Source organism: Protopterus annectens, chromosome 5.part0 (genome assembly GCF_019279795.1).
Source record: "Protopterus annectens isolate FY-2018-M chromosome 5.part0, PAN1.0, whole genome shotgun sequence".
Classification (NCBI taxonomy): domain Eukaryota; kingdom Metazoa; phylum Chordata; order Ceratodontiformes; family Protopteridae; genus Protopterus; species Protopterus annectens.
Window position 1 is genome coordinate 1,199,614,438 of NC_056735.1, and position 21,125 is coordinate 1,199,635,562.

Sequence of the window (21,125 nt, forward strand, 5' to 3'; positions counted from 1 at the left end):
ATTATAAGAGTTTGACAGTTTGTTGAGGTTGTTTTTAGTCAGATTTGTATATATGGATGAAGCATAGAGGAGTGTGGAGATTAAATGGGTAAGGGCAATAGAAGTTCTGGCTTGTGGAGTAAGGAATGGTTTTATCCTGTACAGAGAGCCCAGTTTCCTGTTTATGGTTTTTATAGTATTGTTAATGTGAGTTTCATAGGTAAGGTTGTTGTCTATTGTTAAACCTAGAAGTTTAGTGGTTAGGTCTGGAGATATAATGGTTCCGTTATTGGATAGGACTGAGAAGTTTATTGGTCTGGACTTGCGGGTGGGTGTGAAGAGCAATAGTTTAGTCTTTTTGGGGTTCAGGAGGAGGCAGCGTTGTAAAAACCAATTTTCTACTACAGTAAACATTCTCTGGGTTAAGGACTGTAGTTCAGATGAAGATTTAGCTGAGCAGATGATTGTAGAATCATTTGCATACTGAATACAGGTAGCTTGAGTAATTACTAGATGAAGATCATTTATATAGATTGAGAATAGGAGGGGACCTAGAATTGAGCCCTGAGGGACTCCTAGTGTAATGGGGAGATGTAAAGATAGGTTATTGTCCCAAAGCACTGCTTGTTGTCTGTTGTTAAGGTACGATTGGAACCATTGAATAACCAGTGAATCTAGGGAAAGAGATCTTAGTACATTTATAAGTAACTGATGGTTGACCATGTCAAAAGCTGTGGAAAGGTCAATAAAGAGTGCTGAGGCAAGGGTGTTATTATTTTTGTTATGATTGATACTCTCAGAGAAGGATAGAAGAGCAGTGGTAGTACTATGAAATGGTCTGAAGCCATGTTGGCAATTTGCTAGTAGATTATTTTGCAGTAAGTGATCAAGTAGTTGTTTATGGATACATCTTTCCATTATTTTAGCTAAAGGAGACCGTAATGCTATTGGACGGTAGTTGGAGTATTCGTTAGAATTGCCACCTTTGTGTAGGGGGATGATGTGTGAGATTTTCCAGATGATAGGAATATTTCCCTCTTGTAAGGTTCTATTTATCAGGATTGATATTGGGTAGGCTATAGCTTTGGCAGCTTTTTGGAGATATTCTGCTGGTAGGTTATCGGCTGATGGGATTGATGGTTTTAGTTTTTGAAGATTACAGATAAGGTGAGTTGGGACTGGTTGCCAGTGGAATATAGGGAGTGAATTTGTTACAGAATTTGGGTGACTAGAATTCTGAGTTGTTATTTGATTGGCCAGCGATTGGATGGCCTCTGTGAAGAAGGTATTGAAAGTGTTAGCTGTTTGTTTGGGATCTTTGGGGTTGGCTCCTGTTGGGGGTGGTGTGATGGAATGACCAGGGTGAAGAAGTTTGTTTATACTGGCCCAGAATGTTTGTGGATTACTTTGGTTATTTTGCTGGAGATGACAGTAAAAGTTTTTTTTGTCCAAGAAAATGGCTTTTTTTGTATCATTTGTCATTTGTTTAAATTTAAGTTGGTCTACAGGTTGCTTAGTGGATCTCCATAGAGCCCAGAGTTTGTTTCTAAGTAGGATTTTCTGTCTGGTTTCCTTAGTAAGCCATGGGGCTGGCTTATACTTATTTCTGATAGTACGCTTTGGTGCATGATAGTCTAGGATAGTTAAAAGTTTTGAATTAAAGTAATTCACTGCCTCATCTAGAGGGAGGTGTTTAATGGGTGTCCAATCACATGCTCTAAGTTCACTTTGGAAATAGTCAGGATTAAAATTTTTATTGGTTCTGATTGTTCTAAGTGTGGTTGGATTAGGAGTAGTTGTCTTATGCCTAATGATATAAGTGAGTGAGTGGTCACTTACATCTGCAGGAAGGGTTCCAGCCTTATACATTTGCTGGTGATTGTTTATGAGTATCCAGTCTAATATACTCTCTTTATTATTGGGTTTGTTAATTCTGGTTGGGAAGTTGATCATTTGTGAAAATCCATGTAGGTTAATGTGTGAAGTTGGCTGATTTTGTGTGCAGGTTTTCCAATCAATATTAAAGTCATTTTTACAGGTGGGGGGACCCATTTTACAGGTGGAGGGGCTCCAGTCCTGCAGTCCTATAGCACGAGCCGCCCCTGGACAAACATCAGAATAGGAAATCAAGGAGGGGCATGGTTTAATAAAATGATCAGCCCAAAAAACATAAGGAAGGACATGTCGTAAAATACATATTATACAATGACTGGCCATTAGCATTCAAAAACGAGCACACTGATTAGCCAGCCCAACCAAGCATGCCCATTGTAAATCCCACATTATAACAATGGAAAAGGGTCCGGTCACCCAGACTTCTTTCCTTTGGTATATTGCTTAAATTTTATTTTTATTTCTTAAAAAAATAAAAAATAAAATCTTTAGCCCTGACTCCGGACATACCAGAGAGGCAGCTTGGACAAAATACTAGGGAAATCAGGCAAACACACGTACCTGATATCACGTGTATTTCTTCCATGCTGTCTCTCTCCTACCCCTAAACTGCCCTAAATTATTTTTAATTAAGAAAAAAAAAGAAAGAAAAAAACGGAGCAATGGAGACCTTTTTTTCTCCATTGCTTCTGTCTCAAAACGTTGATGTACTGGGTATGCATGGGAATGCAAGTCCTGTACGCATGCACAGTACATCAGCACAAGGAAGCAGTATACCACCAGCCACAGAAGAACAGTGATGCGCCATTATAAAAAAGACATAATTTAAGATTTTCTTAAATTATGTTATTGTATAATAGTAATAACAGACTCCGTGGTTGTGGTATATTGAAATTTACCCACTGTTGGCTTTATTTAATCACTTGGGCTTCACCAACCATGGGTAAATCTTCAGCATACCACACCGACGTCGTCGGTTATTGCTATAGTATTTGACTCATCAAATGCTGCAGTATATGTATACAGAAATGCCACCAAATTACATTAAGTTCTGGTGTTATGTATGGTAAGCAACCCATGCAAATCTGTTATTACATTATTTAGTTTTTATCTCAGATATAATACAATTATAATTTTATCATTAAAAAATATTAAGCTTTTGGCAATAAATAATAGCAACTTGCATAGAGAGTGGAATAACTGATGACTGATATAGGAAATTCTCATCTTTGTGTTTTGTTCTCTGTAGTTTTTAGATGAAATTTCCTCTGCAGAAAGTCGAGCACCCAGCTGTGTAGAAGAATCTCTCATACTTAAAGAAGGGTAAGTGTTGCTGCATTCTTTGTCCCAGAGAAGATAGTGGAAAATATTTTAAGACTTGAATCATCTGTGTGCATGTTGATAATGTAGTGTGACCCTTATCAGAATCATTTGATTTTTATCTTGAGAGTCCTCCAGGCTGAAACTGAGCACCTCTTCCATGACATTTCTTTGTCACTCAACAAGTGATTTACAAAAGTCTGTTAAGTGAAGTGGTATGTCTGACCCTCTTGGTAAGTTCCCAAAACAGACATTTTCTGTTGTGTATTTGATTTATGCTGCAAGATCTGTAAATGAAAATTATACTTTACCACTTTTTTTTTGCCTTTTATTAAATATCTTTACCATTCTTCAGCTTGGGATTTGTTGCCAAATTGTTAGGACCCATTAGGAGATGTGCATTTAAAACATTTGGAAATCAGCAGCGGGTGTCTGGGATAATACTGCTTTGTGACAAAGTTCTGACAATGAAATCTCCCAGTGATCACTGGAACAAAGTTTCAGAAGTCACTGGGAAGTAAACCAGTTCAGATGAAATGTATACTAGTTCATCAGAGACTTTGATAAGTGTCTGTCTGATCATATCACAGCTGCTGGGACAATCTCCAGTCAAGCGATTCATTGTAAGATTCTACCCTTCGGGTGCATTCTGGGTTATAAAGGCTGCCCAGCACCCATATGATTAAATGAAGCATGAAGATGACCACCTGGCTAAATGTTGGAATCTTCAGGACCTTCCCTTCTTAGGGCTGCACTCCTGACTCTTCAAGGTTTATTAGCCCAGGTGAGGTAGACTGACAGATTATCCCATGTCGGGGCTCGTAGCCAATGTTCTGAACATCATATGATTGTTTTGTGAGTGATTTTGTCACAGGTGTGGGGGTATTCATTTGGGGAATTTAGTTTCATGCCTCAGGTGACTCACTGGTACAGTGATGCCTGAAATAGCTTGATCAAAAATGAGGAAAGTGGATGCAAAGAAAAGGTATGAGCTTAAGTCTGCTGGAGCAAGTGTTTCCTTTGTTTTAATAACATTGTGGATTCCACTGCCAGGTAGTCTCTTAACAGTTCTTATGAGTGTGTCTTTTGTGAAGGTGAGGGTTGCAGTGGGTTGTACAGGGAATGTTTGTCTCCAGCTTCACTGCAGTATCCCCAGAAGAATCTCAAACATGCAAATATAAGGACTTGTCAGTTCCTGAAGCTTTACTGCAAACCTTGAACTATTAGAGAATCATTTTACATTCTCACATGAACGCCTTATTGAGGTCCAGTCTTTGCCTTGTAATTCTGTTGCTGAAGTTAACAAGCCAGTAAAACACTAAACCAAAACTTCAAATTGAGCAAATTTTATTAAACAGTTTCATCTTTTCTTGTGGAGGGATGGAAACCTCACTGCGAACCAGACAACCAGGGTTTGATTAGTATCCTCAGCACTAGTGGAACCAGGCATTGAGGAGGAGGAGTTACTGGGAACTAAAGTCGGGTGGCACGATGCCAGGGTAATCCTATGGGCTAGGCTTGTAAAGGCTCCAGGGACATTAGCCTAGTACACACCTATGAACCTATGTGGCATGTTTTCCAGTACCGTGAAGTCAGGAGTGGGTTGCATATACTCTAGGGCACAAAGGGTGATGTGATATCCCTGGTGGAGTCTGGGGAAAGCCACTCATGCTAGGCTCATCCCTTTGGGGAAATGACAGGATGTCCTTTATGGTCAGCATATTGCATGCCCCTCCCCAGTGCCTTGCTGGAGACATGTAGCTAGGGCCGATGTGAAAAAAAAAGAAAAGAAAAAAATCTTAGAATTTCTCCTGATGGCTACCTCAGTGATAACTTCTCTCAGACAATTCTTACCTTGTAAAGGGAAATAAGTGGGCCTGTAGACCAAGGCAGAGTCTAATGGTTAGCAGGGAACATATGCCAAAAACTGTTATGTATAGAAAGTTTGATCAAGTTTAACAGTTTTAGAAAAGCTGAACATGCTTAATTGTTAATAAAGTTTGCTCGGCTTGTATACCTAGTCCAGTGTTTTTAATTTACACCATTAGTCATTGTCTCTGCATGTTTTTTTTTTTTTTTTTTTTAGTTTCTTGAGTTTATTTTTTAAGCTGAAAATGATAGCTGTAGTAACATTATTTCCCAAAGATGCAGTATTGTTTTTGTTTCTGCCAGACCAGTGAAACACTAGCAGTCTCTCATCACATGGAGCTCATGCCCGATGTTTCATTTTTACAGAAGTGCAGGTAGTATGGTCTCCATGTGTGAGGTGGCAGAATGATGGTAGTGCATTTGTGGACTGTGAAAATATGGAAGATTGTAGGCCTGCCATTTAAGCATGTAGGTTTTAAAGTTCAGAAGAGCAGTCAGTCTGTATGAGCTCAGTATTTTTATTGAAATCTGTGAAACATTCATTTTTACCTGACTCCAGTAGTGGTATCTACCAGTTTCTGCTGTTGCAGGACCAAACCTCATCTGTGCTGTACTGGGAACACTGTTGTAGGAGGTGTATTATAAAGATCACTGAACTGTAGAATCGTTAAGATTTGCTGCTTGGCCACAGTTAGTGACGTTCATACTTCAACCTGTAGAGCAGTAGCTGAAGTATACAACAATATTAACTTCACTAACTTTGTGAAACTAAATAACATCATTCCTGCATTTTGAGTAGGCTAAATTTTACAAGGATATTATAAACTTTGATGGCCTTACTGAACCCAGATCTTCCACTTCTGGAATTTTTTTTTAAACAGCTTTATTGAAAACATGAATTATAATGAACAGATATTTTGAAAAAAAAAATTGAATAAGTAAAATTTTTAAAATACAATATTTAAAAAAGAAAATATTAATACAATAACTGTAATAGCACAAAAAAACTTTATACAGTGATGTTCACTATATATCAAACAACAAGATCAATTAAGTTAATTTTGGCAGAAAAAAAATAGAAATAAAGAATAAAAGAAAAAGAAAAAAGGTTACTGCTTTAATCATTTATCCAGTTCTTTAACTAATAATTCATGTATATTTTCCCCATTTGTAATATAATGTATTCCTTGTAGATTTAGATTTGAGAGGGAATTGATGAAGAATTCCAGTTTCTTGTAATTGTTTTCCTGGCAATGGAGAGTATAGTGAAATCTTGAATGAAGTTATGGATCGTATTTATTCCATATTCTTGTAGTAAATATCTCCAAACCGGTTTCGGCTATCAAGCCTTCATCAGTGGGTAAAGTTTGGAATAAATACTATCCATAACTTCATTCAAGATTTCAGTGTCTTTGTATTGCTTTTTGCTGGCCGCTAGTGTTTGGATGTTTATGGTTTGGCCGGGCACGCCATACTTGCAAAACATATCGTTTCAGTTAATGGGGAGTATAGACCAGAGCAAAGATTATTTGTTTTTATTTATACAGTTTGGAACAGGTGTATTGGGGTAATACAAGTGATTTTGTAAGCATAAAATTATCTGTAAAAATTGCCTGTGAAAAAGTGTTAACTTCTTCCCAAAATGTCTTTAATAGTACACAGTCATAAAGTATATGGTTCCAATCAGCGTTTGTTACAGAGTTACATCTCCAGCAAACAATATCTTGTTTAGTTATCTTACTCATTTTCTGAGGTGTGATGAAAGATTTATGTAAAAATCTCCATGTGAAGATTCTCCACTTAATGGAGGAAGTGGTTTTGCTGGCTGACTGAAGGAAATTAACTTTGTCTTTTTCTGAAGGAATAAAACTATTGATTGCAGAAAATGAATTCCAATGTTGTGTCTTTCGGCTTTTCCCGGTTAGGGGTCACCACAGCGGAACTCCAATCCGCTAATGATTGGGAGTAGATTTTTATGTGCCGAGTTGCCGGCCCTGACGCACAACCTTCAACGAAGGTACGCGCATTCGCGCATGTCTCCACACAGAAGACGCTCTAGCTGAGAATCGAACAGGACAACGTCTTACTGTGAGGCGACAATGCTACCACAGCACCAACACTGCAGTTAGAAAATGAATTCCAATAATTATCTGAATATACATCCAGATCTTGTTTAATTGCTCCATAAATATGTGATATATTATTTTTAACTGGTAAAGTATTATAAGTATATAGAATCAAGTATTGAATAAGTTTGGGTAGCATTTGAGGGGATTGGAATTAGCTTATCTAGAATATATTTTCTAAACTCTTGCAAATCTGACCAAAGTAAAGTGTTAAGGTTATATTCATCTATAAGAGCATTAATATATTTTGTCTAATTTTTATTTAGTATTTGATGCCAAAACATTAATTTTTTTTGTTTAAATAGCAACATTTTAGAATGCTCTGCAGAGAGAATTATTCCTTGTGTATAGGCAACGGGAAAGATGAAGAACAACCAATTTTCAAAGATTCTAAACCTAAATATATACTTTTAAAGGCCTTTAGAATTAAAGTTACATAAGTAGATTTAATCATTTGAGTGGAATAACTGGAAAAGTATTCTTTCAAATTCCATATAAATGAATTATTTATTAACCGTGATAGATGATTATTATCTTTATTTTTGGTGTTATGGGATAAATTTTACATAATTTCTTTCCATTTTGCAAAATACTCTCCATCTATAAGATAAACAGTTGTTTTAATAAGTGATGAAATTGAATGAAGTTCTAGATTTGGTAAATATATACCTCTATTTTCCCAGCTGTACATATGATAGGACAATGCAATTCTAGGCTTTATTGGATGCCACAAAAAGTTTTTAATCAGTGTGTTATTTTTTTTAATATAAGAGCCTGTAGGGGGGAATAGAAATAGATTGTATTATGTATAAGATCTTTGGAAGCAAGATCATCTTTATAATGGAAAGTTTTTCATCTATTGTAAATAGAGTCTTGTTCCACTTACTTATTAGAGTCTCTATGGTTGATATACTTTTACTATAATTTAGGTGTAACATGTCTTTAATATTATTGCTATAATTATACGTAAGTATGTTATTTATTGAGATTGAGGTATATATTTTTATATTGATCTTGTATATTATAACTTTTGGAAACAGTTAGAATTTGTGTTTTAGAGTTATTAAAGTTAAGACCAGAACTTTTTTGAAATATATCCATATTTTTAAACAATTCTTGTAAGGTGGGGTTAGTACCCAAAACAAAGCAGAATCACTGTTCCGAAAATAACCAATAAGCACCAAAACCAGAACAGATGGAGGAGAGCTCAAATCCTGGTCTGCAAGCTATAGTTTAATTAATGCACAACTCTTCAGTCCATCAAGTAAAATGCATAAAACAACTTTTCAGTCCACCAAAATCACATGGAAAAAATGATTAAAACGACTTTTCAGTCCACCAAAATTCTCATTAACGCAATTCAGTACACACTGCGTTTTAATTTCCAAAACTTCATCAGATGGAGAAAATGCATACCTTGTTTGTCGTTAGCAGGAGGCTGTGAACTCTCAGTGCGTTGTCGTCCTTAAAAGAAACTGTTGTACCTTGGAGAAATAACTAATAATTGTACGGCCTCTTTATGAGTTCGAATCTAGCTGCTGCCTAACTCATGATCCAAAATCATGATTTTGGATCATGAGTTAGGCAGCAGCTAGATTCGAACTCGCAAAGAGGCCGTACAATTATTAGTTATTTCTCCAAGGTACAACCGTTTCTGTTAAGGACGACAACGCACTAAGAGTTCACAGCCTCCTGCTAACGACAAACAAGGTATGCATTTTCTCCATCTGATGAAGTTTTGGAAACGAAAACGCAGTGTGTACTGAATTGCGTTAATGTGAATTTTGGTGGACTGAAAAGTCGTTTTAATCATTTTTTCCATGTGATTTTGGGGTTAGTACCACCAAGAGTAATTAATACATCATCAGCAAACATTTTGATTTTTGATGCTTCATTAAAATTTAATCTATAGCCTTGTATATTATTGTTATCCCTTGTTAAGTTAGCCCAAGGTTCCATAATTAATGTCAAGAAAAGTGGAGATAAAAGGCAACCTTGTCTGGTTCCTTTTACAATGGGTATGCTCTGGGATATATTTGTACCTATTTTTATGTAGGCTTGACTTTCATTATATAGTTGAGTTATAAGATTAATAACGCTATTAGAAAAGTTTGTCTTTCAGTAAGATAAAAAAGATAGTCGCAATTAACTGAGTCGAAGGCACAGTTAATATCTAAACTAACGAGTCAAATTATTCTTTAAGGTTTTTACTGTGTCAATTAATTGTTATTTTGATGTTATCATAAGAAGTTCTATTAATTATAAAGCCTGTTTGATCCATGTCTACCAGGGATGGTAAAAACTTTTTGAGTCTATCAGCATAAATAGACATGAACATTTTATAGTCTGTGTTTAATAATGAAATGGGCCTATATGAAGCACATTTTACAGGTTTTTTATCAGACTTTAGTATGGGAGAAATAAATGTGTACTTCCAAGAGGGGGGGTATAATGTTATTATTTTGGACTATACTGAATACTGTATGTAGCACAGGTAACGCTTTGGCAGGCAAAACCTTGTAAATTTCAGAAATGATACCTTCGTTACCAGGAGCTTTATTTTGTGATTTGATCTTTTACTTCTTTAAAAGATATTCATCTATTAGTTTTATTTGTGTTTCTGATAGTCTATTCTGTATATTATTATTTATTGTTTGTTTGTGTCTTTCGGCTTTTCCCGGTTAGGGGTCGCCGCAGCGGAACTCTGGTCCGCTAATGATTGGCAGTTGATTTTTACATACCGGCTTGCCAGGCCTGATGCATAACCTTCAACGATGGTATGCCCATTCACGCATGTCTCCACGCAGAAGACGCTCTTAGCTGAGAATCGAACCGGACAGTGTATTTATAAAAGATTGAATATCCTTTGTACTATTAATCATATCACTGGGTTGGTTTAATTAAAAAAAAAAATTCTCTAAATTCACAGTATATTTGGTAGATCAGATACCATTTTTTTGTTGGAGAATAGATTTCTTTAATATGGTTAAGTTTATTTAATATTTTAGTCTTGTTAGCTAGTATAGTCATAGATCTAGGATTTATAGAAAAAGTTAGAAGTTTATATTTTTCAAGATTTATCGTGACTTTATGATTTAAAATTTCTATATATTTATTGTTTAAAGTATTTATTTTATTCATTCTATCTTTCTTATCTGGTTTTTTTGAAGCATCAAGTCTTAAAGCATCTAACTTTGTATATCTTGGAGATCTTTATCCCACAAAATTCTTTTCTTTTTATACCAATCAATAATTTTACCATATAGGTAAGCTTTTAGAGCATCCCAAATGTATACTTCAGAAGTTCCCTGCATACTATTAAGTTCAATAAAATTTTGTACTTCTGTAGTAAAGTATTCAATGAAATCCTTCAGTTTAATTATGTAGGCTGGTATCCTTTTAATTTGAACATTAAATGTGGAGTTTAGTATAAAATCAAATGTTATGGAATTATGGTCCGAAAGGGGACATGAAATCATTTTTGAGTTTAATAAAAAGTCAGTTAAGTTATTGGAAATTAAAACCCTATCTATTCTTGAATATGAATTATGTCTATGTGAGTAAAATGTATAGAACAGTGACTTAGCATCTATAAAGTTATTAATATCTTTCATCATATCATAATCTTCTTTCGGCTGATCCCATTAGGGGTCGCCACACCGGATCATCTATTTCCATTGCTTCCTGTCCTCTGCATCTTGCTCTTTCACACCAACCATCTGCATGTCGTCTCTCACCACATCCATAAACCTTATCTTAGGCCTTCCTCTTTTTCTGTTACCTGGTAGCTTTATCCTTAGCATCTTTTTCCCAATATACTCAGCATCCCTCCTCAGCACATGTCCAAACCAACGTAATCCATTGCTTTTTTTAAAGCTGTCTCGCTATGTTAAACCCATTTAACATAGCAAAACAGTTTGTAAAAAGCAATGGATTACGTTGGTTTGGACATGTGCTGAGGAGGGATGCTGAGTATATTGGGAAAAAAGATGCCAAGGATAAAGCTACCAGGTAACAGTAGCCATTAAACATAACGAGACAGTTTTGAAAAAGCAACGGAGAAAGTAAGATCTCAGTTGCTTTTTACAAACTGTCTCCCTATGTTAAACTCGTTTAACATAGTGAGACAGCTTTAAAAAAAGCAACGGAAATCTCCGTTGCTTTTTTTAAAGCTGTCTCGCTATGTTAAACGAGTTTAACATAGCGAGACAGTGTGAAGCAATGGAGATCTTATGCTCTCCGTTGTTGTAAAAGTTATAGTAATGGAAAAAGTCCGGGCGACCGGACCTTTTTCCATTACTATAACTCTGATTTACAACGTGTACGCTGACCAATCAGCGTGCACATTTTTGAATACTAATGGGGGGGGGGGGTCGTTGTATAATATAAGTTATATTATGCAGGTTACTTAGCTGCAGTTCTTTCATTTGACCTGTAGATGGCATTAGAGGTCATCTATTCAAGCTATTATCCAGCTTTGCGAAGCTTTTCAGCACAGAGTTCAGTCTGTAAACGTCTCCATGGAAACAACACTTTTTTCTTGCTTTCAGTTGAGGCAGCCGCAGTATGATCAGATACCAGAGATGTTCAGCAGTTCAGATGCACAAGATTAAGGAGGGAAAACATTTGCAGCTTTTCTCTTAGAAAGATGTTGATTACCACGTGGCAGAACCAGGAAACATAAAACCGGACAGAATAAAAAGGCAAAGGGAGGGAGAAAGCTACTATAAAATACTGTAAAACCAGCAAACTCTATCTCTCAAACCCAGCAGACCACTAGACCACCATGAACATATCAATCGACACTAAACCCTCCGTTTTAATGATATTTCTATATATGCCATATGCTTGTTATACCAATTAATAGAAGCTTTACTTAAATATAATAAAATTATGAAAACAAGTGTATAAAATGTAAGGGTTTAAATGTGTCAAAAGTGTTTTTTTTATAAATACTCACAAATGTTTAAATATATTATACAGGTTACTTAGCTGCAGTTTTTCATTTGATCTGTAGATGGCACTAGAGACGGTCTATTTCAACTATTATGCAACTTTGCGAAGGTTCTCAGGACATGGTTCATTCAGTAAATATCTCCATGGAAATGAGACTTTTTTCCTGCTTTCAGTTGTAGCAGCCGCAGTGTGAGCACATACCAGGGTTATTCAGCAGTTCAGATGCACGAGATTGAGGAGGGAAAACACTTACAGCTTTTCTCTAAGAAAGCTGTTGATTACCTCATGGTAGGACCAGGAAACATAAAAACAAACATTAAAAAAGGCAAAAAGGGAGGGAGAGAGGCAATATAAAACATTAAAAACCAACAAACTTCATCTCCCAAACCCAGCAAACCACTAGACCACCACGAACATGTCAATCCATACAAAATCCTCCACTCCTCAACAACCAACAGCAAAAAGGGGGAAAAAAAGAAAGGAAAATAAATTAAAGCCTTTCCATAATACCATAATCAGGGAAAACCACCACAATTATCTAATAGTGGCCGTTCGCTTATCAATACACCCATATATCCACATTTTTAACGATAAATATCTAATGAATTACTCAAAACGTATCAGGATGCTGAAAGGGACAAAACAAGAACCTTTCATATGTCTATTACCACAAATAGCACCACATTCCAGCAGCAGAGCAAAAGATGGGAAACATAATCATTAATGTAACATTATGGCAACAATATCAAAGAGACAGGGAAATAAAATGTCAAACAAAAAAAAAGAAAATAGTTTATATTGTAACAAAGACCCTCATTTTCTCATCTATAAATCTCTGTATCTATCATACTTCCAAAAATACCATAAAATTCAGTCCCCAAACATACGGAGCATTTATTATAGCAGACAACAATTTAATATTGAAAGATAATAAATAAATGAGTAAATAAATAACTTTTATTTGCTATAATAATTGAGTTACTTTAAATAAAATAAACTAGACTTAATAATAAACTATAAAATACCATTAAAATTATGTACCATAAGAAGAAATTTAAACAACAAAGACTCACTTGTTGAACCATTTCCGCTTCCCCAACTTCTGGGTTAGTTGTTAAGATTTGGGTAAATGAAAGCCTTTGTAAAATAGCTTAACTAATCACTTATTCTTGAGCTTCTTTTTATGTTCAGAAATCTTCAAGGAACCATCAGCATTTCTTTTAAGACTGGCATTTGCCCACTTCATATCCTCTATTTATTTTATCAAGCAGTTTTCTTGTTTTGACAAAGGTAATGGGAGTCTGTGTCATCAAATATTTTTGGACCATCTTGGAGAAATATTTTGAATCTGGCAGGAAATAATAGGTGTGTCTTTATTTGGGCTTTCTTTAACTCTTTTAGCATTGGCAAAAAATACTTTCTTTTGGCAATTACAGAAGATGAGTAATCATTATCAAAGCATATGATATTTTCTTTATATTTAATAGGAGATTTAGTACATGCATTCTTTAACACTATCTCCTTGTAATGAAATGATAAAAACTTCACTATAACAGATTTAGTAGAATTTGATTTACCTTTTTTGTAGTGGCCAAGGACCTGTGTGCTCTTTCTATCCCGTATGAGAGAGCTTCAGGAAGCTGTAGTACATCAGGGAGCCAAGAAGTTGAGCAGTTTTCCATATTATCTTCTTCAACATTATCAGGCAAACTAAAAAGTCTAATATTTCTTCTTGATCTAGTCTCTAGATCAACATTTTTGTTTGTAAAAGAGTATTTTGTTTTAAGAGAAAGTCTATATTTTGCTCATCTTCTTGAATTCTAGTGTTCATATCATTTAGTGAAGTCTCTGTACCAGTAATGTGTTGCTTAAGGTCTTCGTGTAACATTTCCATTTGTTGGGAACATTTTTCTTTGAAGTTATCCAGTTTTACATCCATTATATCGATTTTTGCTGTCAGTTCTTGTATATCAGATAATAGTGACTGAAGTTCCTTCTTAATAGTTGTTTCTTAAAGTGTAGATTTGGAGTAGCTCATTCTTTAGTTTGAAGTCCAAATATTTTCTCTAGTACTTTTTGACAGGAAAAAATAAAAAGTTGCCAACATTTTTGTATACTATCCTAAAGGATGATTAGTAGAATCCAAATATGTAAAAAAAAAAAAAAAAAAAAAAAAGTTAGGATAGATAAATTCAAAACATCCTGTCATAAATGTTCTGTAAAGACAGAGCAGAGAGAAAGTGCTGTTACTCAGTGCTTATCTTGGCCACACCCCCCCCCCCCACTTCTGGATTTTTTAAAGAAAAGAAGATAAAAAAAAAAGCAACTCCTTCATCCAGCTGAGGCCTTGAGCTCATCCAATTCAATTGGATCTCTTATTAGACTTGATAAATGTTTTAGGAATAAAAGCACACTCGCTTCAAGTTCTGTACTTGAAAATACTACATAAGGTTTAATGGAGAGCCAAAATAAATAACATTTTAAATTGGCTTCAAAACCTTTGTCTTCCCCAGAATAAGGTGTACAACGTCGCTAAAACTCGTACAGCTAAACCTTAGCAGTTCATCCCACAATTGACTCCTCCTAGGATATTTTCTTAATGCTTTCTTTGGGACTAGTTCCCAAAGACAGCTCCCTCAAAATAGCCTGATAAGTTTTATAGGGTTCAATAGCAGAGTGTGTTTTTGTTTAAGAATGAAGTGGCTGTCCTACTGTAGTATACAGTAGATATTTTTGTCAAATAAGCATTAAAAAAAAAATCTGCTCTCTCATCCCCAGTGGCAATAAAATCAGAACCATGGGCAGGTTTGCAAAGAAATATTTAAGCTATCTTAACCATTAGGGTAGTTGTCAATTTACCAGAGTTAGATATTTATCTAAAGGAGGATGTAGCCAGGGAATTTAGGAAGCCTCTTTGAAATAAAAAAAAAATCATAAAGTTGGTACAAATTACAGATAAGGTATGGTCCTTAGAGTGTGGAGTCACTGACACACCTGTTACAATGTATTTTGAGAGTCATAAACGTGCAAGAATTAGTCTGATTTCAAGAACGGAACAGTGTACTATGAAACTTGCTGTTACATTATTCATGTTTTTATTTATTTTTTTCTGGGAGGCAAGATCCCCACACATATACTTTCAGAGATTTGCTAACATATAAATAATTACAGGTTGCTGTGAGTTGGACTAGGGTCCATACTGTGAAGTAGTTCATCATGAAACTTAGAATATATATCCCACATTCAGTAGTAAATTGTTGCAGTTGTGACGATCAAAATTACAGTCCTTAAAATTGTCCAGAAACTTAATCCAGTTAGGATATCACTTTGTAGACCCCTGTTTTAGGGTAATTTTAAATTCTTACTGTGGAAAATGGCCATTTTTTTAAGTATTTTTGCAGGGAGCTGCTTTCCATGCACATCCTCCTTGTGGGGACTCCATCCCCACACTTATTATGTCTGAGTTATACCGCCTCAGAAATCCTGTACTTTAGGAGAAAGGGTAATTTGAGACCAAAGGCTTCACAGTTATAAGTTTTGCATTAATTATAGACACCTGATCATAGAGTTTGTTTAAACGTCAGAAGTGTCATTACATTTAGATATTATACCCTGGCCCTTTTATGTAAATCAGAGCATGGTGCAGTAGTACAAGAAAGAGTTTCATCACAGACAAAAGCAGTCAAGGGGAGGAATGCAGCACAAAGCTTCTCAATAGGTTATCCAGCTTTCTTCTAGTATTCTATGAATAGTCCAGCCTTCATCATCTGGCATCTCTGCTAGATCCCAAAGAGGACAGGTCTCTCTCCATGTATGAAGAACTGATTTTGTCTAACCTCAGACAAATGAGTAAAGTTTCAGTAAGTTACGCTATATAATGTTGTTCTCCTTCAGTTCCGGGGCCTGTATCCCATAACCTAAAACAGGCACAGGTAGCACTTTTATGAACTTAGCAATTTTGTCAGTCAATTTTTTTAAGCAGTGACGACCTCAGAAATAGGAAAGGAATTCTGATTTTTCTTCTTTTTTCTGGTATCAAGGAAGGATGATCAGTGGGGTATATTCTGGATGTAATGAATCTCAGCAGTGACGTTCAAGATGTTAATCCTACCTATTCTTCCCTTCTTATGCAGAATGATTTGCTGGTAACCTTGGGTATGGAACATGCTTTCTCCTATATTCCCATCAATAAGGCACACAAAGACTTCAGAAATTTCAAATGGAGAATTGTCATTACCAGTTTATCACCTTGCCACTTCAGCTTTATTCTACATCCAAGATGTTTACCAAATGTGTAACATTTTTTTATATCTGATATGTCAAGGTGTGCATACATACCATTACCTGGGTGACTGTTTTGTGTTGGGCCAAATGCCAGAGAGTCTGGAGCTGGCCTTATTGCAAATCCAACAGTGCTTCCACTTCTTGCATATTTCTCTGAGTTGCCAAAAGTCATATTTATTGCCTTCTCAAATGTACAGATTCTCAGGGGCTGTTAAGTCCTGAATTGTTGTTCTACCTTAAGACATGATAAAAACACTGAAGGAGTTATTTTCTAGTCTTTCTCAACTGACAACCAAGACATTTACTCAAAGCCCTCAGTTCATGTCCTTTTGCATTTCTGTGGTAAACAGTCCCAGACTTGAAGTGATTTCAGTGGTACCTGTGCAGCCGTCGGATCCAAATGCTCAGTCCGTAGAGTGCACTCTTCCAATGTTTCCAGCTTTATTAAAAGAACTACAGCGGTGACATGACCAGATTGTTGTTGACAAATAGCTACGTTTTGCTCCAACAGCTCCACATCCGATTTTAACCACAGACTTCTCTGTGCTCTTGGGAACTCCTTTCTGTAATCTCAAAGTTCAAGACCACTGATTCCATCACAAAGGAATCAGGACATTAGTTTAAAAGTGATGTTATCCATTCATCTAGAAGTAAGTTATATTTTTCACCCAGCGTCAAAGCAGGGGCTGTGCAGGTCATCACAAACTCCACAGTAATGCATGCGCAGTAATCCCAACAGATGGGAAAGAACACACTCTCATCCTCTCTGCAGGCTACTCTGGACAGTTTAGAAACAAGTTTTATGACTAATCTTACTGGTCAAGCAATTTCCATTATTAGAAAGTAGGCATATTAAACAGTGATACATCAGTCTCTCACTAGTGACTATTGGACATGGCTACTTTGTCATGTTCACAGAGGTTTGGAGCCTCATAAAACGGACTTTTTGTCATCTTACCAGAATCACCAACTTTCCCTGTTTTGTTCCAGCTATCCTCATACATAGGCAGTAGGGACCAATACCTTCTAAACCTGTCAAGGTCTGATTGTAGTGTAAATTGCTTCCCAACTTATCTGATTGTTGCATTTCTAAGGTGAAAAAAGACAGTGCAGACCTAGTTTTCAGTAGTCCATATTGGCAAAAACAGTATTGGCTTACTTTTCTAAATTGAATTCTGGTGACCTCTCCCTTAATCATGTCTTTTCAAAGCCATTTCTTAACTCAGTAGGGAGGGAAAAGTAATTTGAAAGATCTCATATTGATTTTCTGCAACCCCTTATTTGCCTGAAAATAAGGTAAAATAAGTGTAAAAGTCATACCTTTTTAAGCGGACCATTTTTTCTCTGTGGTAGGCAGAGGATGGGGAGAGACCGAGTTTCTTATTCAGTCCCTAAGGTCCTGGATTATTTACCAGCATTCTTAAGTGATATGCAGGACTTTTCAGTATTAAGGCAAATTGTTACATTTCACATCCATTTGTCTTTATATGAGAAAACAGACATAAACAGAAATGGCTGAGAAATGTACTTGATGAGGAAAAGGCCTGCATAGCTATGTACTGCATCAGGGCTAGCCATCTGGAAGTGTAAGCGTTGGCTCTAGGTGAGTGATTTGGTCACATTGATGTTGATGTGATACCTCAACCTCGTGTAAAATGGGAAAAGGAGGTGGATGATAAAGATGATGTTTCTGAAAAGGTGTTTTATCAGCTCACGGTAAAGTAGCATTTGAAAGGGTTCTTCATCTCACTTCTGCAAGATGTCCAGTAGCATGAATCCGGACCTGGACTTTGTATAGCTAACTTCAAATATCTCTTCTATAAAAAAAATCTTTTTAGTTTGTCATCTCAACCAGAAGGATTCCTCATTGTAGAGACCTTGAAATGTAACAAACCATTTCAGGTTTTCTAGAGAGAGAGTATCAGTAAACAAAAATCCCAGTGTTATGCCTAAAGTGAGCTGTGATGTTTTATTAAAGGGGTCTGTCTGGTTAACTGTCCTCTCTCCTTAGCAAGAAAAAAGAGGAAACCATTCTGCATTCTGTGGATGTACATAGGTCACTCAGATATTACACTGAGGGAACAAACTACAATAGGCAGGTATTCACTGTGCTTCTTTTATGAAGGGAAAGAAGGGTAACCCAGTTACTAAGTAGACTCTCTTCAGGTTATAAGGCTCTTGTTTTGCTTTTTCCAATAGTAAATGCAATGAAATTTTGACTGAGAAGGTACTGGGGCATATTTCTCCAGATCAACGGCTACCACTGCATCCTTCCTCAGAATGTATTTAGCAAGAGATGGAGTCAGTTGTAAAGGTTCCTGAAAAATAATTCACTTTTAAGTTGACTGAAGCATTTCAGTTTCTCAAACAAAAGCAGTCCTGAGCATTATGGAGATGGGGGGGCTTTGTCTCTACATCCCCTGAACTTATATGTACTAACTCCAAGGTTGCACATTCTCAAAGAAAACAGGAAACGTCAATCTGGCAAAAAAAAAAAAAACAAGACTCCCTATTTTTCTTTGATTTTCATACCCCATGTGATGGATGTCCAGTAGCAGATCTACCAAGTCAGAATGTTTAATTTTGTATATCAGCATTTATGCAAATGGTCATTGAGTAAATTCTATTCCCACAAGAGTTTACAGACCCTGTCAAGAGTATTTTTGTGCTACTTGGACATCCATCCGTATTTTTCTAGCATTACAATGTGTATGTCCAGTTTGAATGTAGACCAGGACTTTTCTGGCTGTAGGGCATGTTATTGACCATATGTCCCTTGCTGGGACTTGAGTTTTCTGCTTGGTACCCTCATCCATCCATGTTATAAATTTCTGCAGCAGTAGTCCTTATGATGACCACCTTCCACTCTTTCATCTACCTGCTCTTCTCACCAAATATTATAAGCAATCTTTGCAACTTTTTTCTCAACAAACTATATGTTAACCCTTCTTACTTCCCCCCCCAAACTCTTACATTATTTTTCTTTTTAAACATAATGTCGTGTGTTAAAAGTGTTGTTCTGATAATCTTAACATATATTTTACACATCTTACATCTTTAAAACAGCACAAATTATTTGCTTAAGGCATTAACACTAGTATTTTATATCATCTTGACTGCAGTCTCTGTTTTGTTTGTTTCCTTTCTGATTCTTGAATAATTGCATTAGCCACCAAACTAAAAAATAACCGTATTCATGGGCATCCCTTCTGATTATATTTTTCATCTCCACTCTCCCAAAATATTTGCTCACCATAAGAACTACAGCTGTCGTCCAATAAATTGTTTACTTAATCTAACACATCTTGCTCCATATACGTCTACCTTTAGCATGTGCAAGCTTGACTTATCAGACTTCTTTATTGCTGCCTTCTCCCTAACTATAGTGTCATTAGTCTTAATAACAATAACGCTCTTTTTTCCTGCCTCCCTCCATTCTATGCACTACATCTGCTCCTCAATCCCATATTCCTTGTCTCATCCTGAAAACTTTCATCAAGATTTTGAAATCCAGATTTATGTAACCCTCCAGTTATTCAATTCCTACTCCCTTCTATTTTTCCAAATGAATATTAAAACACAGTCTTCAAACTTGTTTCACTGTATGTTTCAATAGCATTCATTTATAGCTGTCAAAAACCAACTGTGCTTGTCATTCCTTTCATGAAGCTGTATTTCAAGCCATCTTTACCTGGGGTATTTCATAAATTCACTTTATTCATTGCCTAAATTTTTTTCCATCCCATGTCTTGGTTTATTCTATGTCTTTCTCCTTCAAGCATCTTGCATCCCACATTTCTGTCTTCAATCCTTTTTCCTCCTAATGTAGTTCTTTTGTATATACAGCTTTTCTCACTGAGTCCTGCTCATCAGTTGTTAGTTTCTATGGATATTGTAAGGAGACCCCACTTCCTTATGCTATATATTCAGTGTTGTTTATTTTCATCTGATTCAGCTCATAGAGTTGTCAGATCTGACTGGATCCAACCTTTTCTCCAATTCTGAAGCTTCTTTCGGTTCCATGGCTCTTACTCCTCCCCTACTCATAATTCCCTGTACTCCATCTTAATACCTCAGACCTCAACATGCTGCCAAAACTTCAGATGCATTCTCAAGGGCTCATTTGATAAAGATAAAGAATTGTATCATTTTCCTCAATCAATCTTTCCCTACTGTGAATTCTATGAACTCTCTATAATGTTTCAAAATTTTTGTCTAGATATGATGTGGTTTGAGATAATTGGGTTTGTAGCTGTACAGTAGGAAGTATAGTTAATTAGTATAATTAGATAGTATATAGGTGTTTTGGTGACTGTGATCAGTAGTAATCAAACTGTTTTCTCTGGTTTGTCTTATTATGGAGCATTATTGCTACTGCAGTTATTCTAGTTGTTGCTATTAGACTTTGTTTTGGGTTTTTTTTCTGACTATGCCATGTCGGATTCACAAGGTTTCAAAAAAGTGCTTAGAGTCTGGGCACAAACTGCCTCCTCAGGGACCCATACATGCTCTGTGTATATTGCTTGGGTCCTTCCAACCTGCTGGGCCCTCCAGACCAGAAGAGAAAAATAGTGAAAGGATTGCTTCCTGCACAGACATGGAATTCGGCTACTACAGGATCCTCTCCATCATCTCAATCAAAAAGAATGGAAAAGACTAAATCCAGAGAAAAAAACAAGGATAATGACAAAGAAAAGG

The 21,125-nt window shown here is 36.1% G+C and overlaps 1 protein-coding gene across 1 annotated transcript in view; it reads left to right on the forward strand.

Moving 5' to 3' along the window:
* LOC122802338 (ras GTPase-activating protein 2-like) overlaps nt 1-21,125 on the forward strand; it is a 384,535-nt gene that overhangs the window by 23,103 nt on the left and 340,307 nt on the right. The window contains exon 2 of the mRNA XM_044071976.1: nt 3,122-3,195. Within this exon, the coding sequence (XP_043927911.1) occupies nt 3,122-3,195 (74 nt within the window). The remainder of the gene's footprint in view (nt 1-3,121; nt 3,196-21,125) is intronic.